Raw genomic sequence first — 6000 nt, forward strand, 5'->3', positions numbered from 1 at the left:
GGCAGTAAAGGGTATTCCAAGTTCCTGCCCACAATTTATTTTACTGTTTTATTAGTTCTTTTAAACACTCTCTTTGCAATTATGGCTGCTGCTAATGCAGTTAAACCTCCTCTTTCCAGAGGGAGATACTATGGATAATTCACAGGATGCCTTGTGTTACAGTGGCTTTTCAGAAAGGAAGCACAGCTGGTGGCAGGTGAGCTCAGGGTGGAACACCTGAGTAATCGTTCCTTTTTTTCGTGTTTGGGTTTGCAGATTGGACGACTTGAGGGGCAGGTTGCAAGGTATAAAAATGCAGCAGAAAATGCAGAAAAAGTAGAAGATGAACTCAAAGCTGAAAAGAGAAAGCTTCAGCGAGAGGTAATTGACTGGCCTTCCTTTTCAGCTGTATGCTCCTTTCAGTCTTGAACTGCTCTGTCTTTTGCCTCCAAGCTCTTTGGTTACAGCTTTTAAGTGTTCTTTTGAGGAGGCCTTCGAGTCTATCAGTATTGCATTCAGAAGATAACTGTAGCACATGAAAGTAATACTAATTACAAATCAGTGCAGTACTTCCTTGAAAGGAAGGATTTCAAGTTGTATTTTCTTCTAAATGTGATAACTTGTACTGTTTTAAACTAATCCTTCCATAAAAATTACTGGGGAGTTGAATGTTCCCTATGTCAAGTGCCAGCCTGGGAAGCTTCCAGCATGCACCTCACAGGGAGCTGGGAAGAAGCCGTATTTAACTGAGCTGTTGATCATGCTTGCTTAAGAGCTGCTGCATGACTAGCATGATGCCTGCTACCCACAGGAATATATATCCATCAGCAAGTAACAATGGTGGAGAGAATTTTACCTTTAAATAGTGTGTAATAGAAGTTGCAGGCACCTAGTTCTTTTGGAATGAGTACATGTTTCATGTTCCAATTGCTTCCCAATTATTTTTTTAACAGTTGAACTCTGATTCATCTGACTGCAATAACGAAAGTGTTGTGTCTTAACTTATGTGGCACTCCTATAAAGCATATAATACTTGTATTCCTGATTTAATTTCCTCTGTCAAAGCTGGAGAACAGCAGAAAGTCCAAGTAAACTTAAAGTGATCATAACTTTTGCTTTCATTTTATAGTTAAGAACAGCACTGGATAAGATAGAAGAGATGGAGATGACCAATAGCCACTTAATGAAGAGGCTGGAGAAGATGAAGGCAAATAGGACTGCGCTTTTATCTCAACAGTGAAGTGGAAATTGAAAATACGATGCACTGCTCCTTGAATAACTAGCCCCTAGCTTGTTTTTAAATACAGACTTTCATTGGCACAAACTATTTGAACACTGAGCTGTTCATTGGTGTTTTAGTTTCATAATTAAATGGCATACTTCTTTTTGTAACTTATGAGAGAATGAAATGTAGTTTGAATTCCCATGTGAATGACAGCAATTTTTCTGTAGCGTTTGATTCTAGAGTCAGAGCTGGAGCACAATGCTGTATGTTCGACTTAGCGATAGAAAATGTTTTTACAACTGTGGAATCAAGTTTACTCACGATCTCTTTTGGCTGCTTTAATGATGCTTGATGCTCAGAGACAACTGCATGAATTCAAGACGACACTGTATTACTGTATTATAAACTAACATATATTTGCTCAAGACATCACACAGCACAAGTGCCTTGTATCTGGTGCAATTTAGACTTCATTGTTGAAATAACCTTTGAAATCGGATAACATTTTATTTTAAGATACATTTGGAGTATTCACTAAACTTTATACATTTTGAAAATACATTTTTGTAAAATATTTAAATTTATAAGAAAAAAATAGGGATTGTATATAAAAAATTTGCTTTTTTGCATGGGCACATCTTGAGTTCTAGGTAATTTTGTTAAATACTAGCCCCTGATACTCTTAATACTAAGAGTGCAGATTTAAAAACTTCTGTTGTACACCATCAAATTATGTCATCTGCTGCTTAAGTGTGAATTGAAATTTTAGGGTGGGAGGAAGGGGTGGGAAATGTGGCTAAGGAGTTTATTAAATGGACACTTTACTGACCAAAACCAGATGTCGTGTGTTTTCTTTTAAATGCTGAGATACCAACATGACAGCAAAATCCTTGCAGAATAGTAAATTTTGATCTCCATATTCTTGACAAGTATCTTTTTGGCTTTGAAATACTGAGTTTGAATTTTTTTCTGATTTCTTATCCTGGTCTGCTACTCTGACAGTACTGCCATGGAGGAGGGGGGCAGTACAAGGAAGAAGGCGCTTTCTGGAATGGTGTGGTTTTTGTCTGTAGCATACTCTCTATGGACAGTGAATGCTATTAAGAACTTCCACTCTTTTCAAGCTGGCACATCACAAGTGGGAAATGAGCAGCACCTGCAGTGGCAATTCTGAAGTGTCTGAAGTGGCACTGCCCCTGTGTTGGACTTTGCTTGAGGCCAGCAGGAGCCCAACATTTGATCTGAGAGGAATCAATCTTTTGGCCTCGTATCAGATGCTTCCCTGTTGCAAATTGCTACCCTTCAGGAGTACTTCTCAAAGCAAGGCAGGTTTCGTGACGTTTACAATCCGAAGGGTTAGTACTTCTGCTTGTACCAGAGCTGCTTTCCAAAGGACAGCAATCTTGACAGTGCAAAACTGAAGTTAGAATTCTGTCTCTTTTGGTTTGGATGCTTCTTGGACTTGGAAAAGAAAATGCCTTCCCTGTTGAGAAGCCTCCTTGTTAAGTAGCAGATCTCCCTAGACCTACTCATTAAATAGGAGACAACTATAGTTTGGTGATCACATAGATTGTTTGTGCTGTTAACTCTTTGCATTCTGTTGTGTACTTGTTCAGAAGAAACTATCAGGGTCTTGATTAGGTCTTAATGGTGTGTATTCTGAAGATAAAGGGGATCCTTTGGGGGTTTTGAAAGTGTTCACGTGTACAAAACTGCTCAAACCTTATTTGGCATACGGTGGGGAGCACATCTCCTTCTAGTTCACTTCCTCCCAACCACCCTGTTGAAGCTGGACATCTTATGGCACAAGGAGAACTGTGATTTCAATATCAAACTGTGACGGTCAGATAAGGAGTTACTAACTCGGGGTTACCACCCTACTGCAAAGCTTTTTCTGAAGCACAGGTAAAGCATCAGTACATCCTCTCTAAAGATTAAGATTTTTAGTAGTTTTTTAAAAAAGTTGTTTGTTACTGAGTTCTGTGAGTATGGCCATTTTAGTTGTAGAGCTTCCCCAATTCTTGCTACCGGAAAATCAAAACAAATTCAACAAAATACCCGGAACATGAGATTCCCAACATCTAGACTAACTGAATAATACTGGATTATGTGATCCAATATGACTCTTAAGGCAATTGGAAGAGCCTAAGAGGGAACAGCCCTAGGAAGAATTAATTGCTAACCTTTCACCTTTTTCTGAAACAACTCTTGCCAGAAGTAAGAATGTTTCACCAGATTCTTCTGAACTCCTTTCATATGAGTGGGACAGATCCAAATAAAAATGAAAAGCAAAAGCAGTAAATAAAACCAACGTGATTATCAAGCCTGTCCCATTACTAAGTTTTCCTTATAAAACTGTTTCAGAATCATGCAACTCAAAATTTTTCTGTAAAATCATATCTGACATTTATTTGAAAATTAGAGTGACTTTGTTTTTCCAGCTGTGATTTTACAGTGGTACTAGTTATAACGCAAGTTAATGTTGCAAACTACTTAGTAGACAGACCTCTTATACATTCTAACAGGGTATGCTGAAGTTTTAAAAACAGTCCTCCAGTATGGCTCATGCTGCTTAATAGCTGCCTGTTCAAAGTTTGGCCCTTGACATTTAACAAGCTTTTTTTTAAAAGCTCACTTAGCAGCACAGTGGACTTATTGGCTGCCTTTTTAACAATTTCCCCCCCCGACCCCCCCCCCCCCCCCCATCATATGTAGTTGGTGGAATAACAAAATCTTGAGAAGCAAAATGCTTGTTTACTTGCATGTGCTTGATTACTGATTTCCTCCTGAAGAGTCAATACAATGGTCAAGTCAATTATTCGCCTAGGGGTGCAGGCAGCAGTTGTTTCTGTTCTGGTGTCGTCATTCTCTATTTCTATGTCAGTGTCTTCCTGTGGCCTCTTTCTGCAGTGCAGAAACAAAACCCAAAGTATGTTCTGTTCTCCTATCACTTACGCAAAACCTGTGTGCAGCAGATGGGATGCTTGATTCGTGTGTTCTATGTTAACACTGAAAATGCAGCATGTTTCCCAAAGCTTCCCCGAAAGAAAGTTTTGTTTTTACTTCCTAGGCATAATTTGTTAGAAAAGGGTAGTTCATAAGGGAATTTAGAATTCTGGTGTGATCAGTAAGTCTTAATCTTTAAGCACCAAGTCAATTGGACTCTAAAGGACACATCACAAAATTCTGATATTTCTAAGGATTTTTTCATTATCATTTTTCTGTAATATGGAGGGGAGGGGGGAAATTCTTTCAAAAGACTTCTGCCTCTCCTAACAGCTCCCTGGAGGAGCTATAAAAGATTGCAGTGCTTTTATCTTTACTAGGGTAATGTCTACAAAATTCAGTAATGGAGTTTATCTTGCTATCCCCCACAAGAGAATGGCCTCCACATAGAGATAGATCAGGACGATGTCACTAAACTGAAGTCTGAAGAGATCAGAAAAGTCTTCAATTTCAGGGCTCTGAAATAAATAGGTATTATTGCATGACCTCAGGAAAGGTGAGACTTGCCGAGGAGGCACTGTCTCAAGAGACAAGTATCCACTCTCACCCAGCCCCCCCAGGTGTCGCTGTGTCCCCCTGAACATCAGCTATTTCAGCCAGACTACTGTCACCTTCTATTTCAGCATCCTCTGGCCTGACTGCACCCTCCGGAGGTCCTGCATTAATCTGTTGTCCCTTCAGTGGGGCCTGCACTTAGGGGTTGTTCACTGGTTGGAGAAAAGCATCCATTTTCTGCTCTCAGAAATCGGTGCGGACTGGCAATGAGACATTTACAAACAAAAAACCATCTAGAGAAATATCACAAAGTGTTCCTGAGATTGTTGAGATGATCTGGGAGGTACAATGAAAAGCAGTAGCAAGAAAAAAAAAAAAAAGAGGTTATTTTGTCTTGATACAAGTATAGGCATGAAAAAAAAATTGTAAGTAATAATGACTGACACTTGGATAGCAATAGAGAAAGCTTTTTTTTTTTTTTATTAAAGCGCAGTTCATTTAATCAGAACCAGTGTATCTGTGACAGGCAAGTGCATAGTGGCTACATGACCTTACCAGCATTGCTAGAGACCACAAATTGCTTGTCGGCCAAATGAAAAACAAGCGTTAGCTGTAATTACGGAAAGCTTACAGGGAAAGTTGTTATTTTTGATCAGACCAACTGGGGTTTGGTTGAGAAAAAAATGTGAGTTTAATTTAATTATATTATTCAGATAATTTTAAAGATGCCTTGAAGGGGACAGAGAAGGTTATTAGGTCCTTTTGCGTGCATGGTTATGCCCAAGTACTGCCCACAAAAAGGCGCAAAGTTAGTGCAAAGTGGGCATAGGGATAATTATAAATGGCATAATGCCAGTATTTTTATTGAGGGCATGATTTTTAACACCCACCACAGTTCCTTCTTCCCTCAGGCTTGCGGGGGTTTTGTTTGGTCCATGGGGGGGTGGTTGGGGCCAGGTGGAAAGATTGGGCGAGTGTTTGTTAGGGGACAAACAGCAGCACCAAGAAGGTAAAGAGAAACGACATTTTCCTCATTTGTCTTCTGGGGGACACCACATGCCACGAAGCAGCCTCTGAGGTGCCTCATGCCCTCAAGGCTTTTTCTACCAAACCCCGCTGAGACCACGAAATCTCCACAGCCTCATCTTGTGTGCCAGGAGATCTCCACCCCACGCTGCCCGCTGAAAACCAGGAGCCCATTAACTGCAAGCTGTTGATTTACACACACACACCCCCCCAACAAAAGCTACACAGGCGGGGCCGGTCAGGTTGAGCAGCAGAAACACCAACAATAT

General features: G+C 40.1%; 1 protein-coding gene across 6 annotated transcripts in view; it reads left to right on the forward strand.

Annotated features, from left to right (window-relative positions):
* LRRFIP2 (leucine rich repeat (in FLII) interacting protein 2) overlaps window positions 1–2038 on the forward strand; it is a 48340-nt gene extending 46302 nt beyond the window's left edge. For all 6 annotated transcript variants that reach the window (XM_009321895.1, XM_009321890.1, XM_009321892.1 and 3 more), the window contains 2 exons: window positions 256–360; window positions 1109–2038. In XM_009321895.1, coding sequence (XP_009320170.1) covers window positions 256–360; window positions 1109–1219 — 216 coding nt within the window. In that variant the 3' untranslated portion in view covers window positions 1220–2038. The remainder of the gene's footprint in view (window positions 1–255; window positions 361–1108) is intronic.
* Window positions 2039–6000: the final 3962 nt, after the last annotated feature.

Source organism: Pygoscelis adeliae, unplaced genomic scaffold (assembly GCF_000699105.1).
Source record: "Pygoscelis adeliae isolate BGI_AS28 unplaced genomic scaffold, ASM69910v1 Scaffold194, whole genome shotgun sequence".
NCBI lineage: Eukaryota > Metazoa > Chordata > Aves > Sphenisciformes > Spheniscidae > Pygoscelis > Pygoscelis adeliae.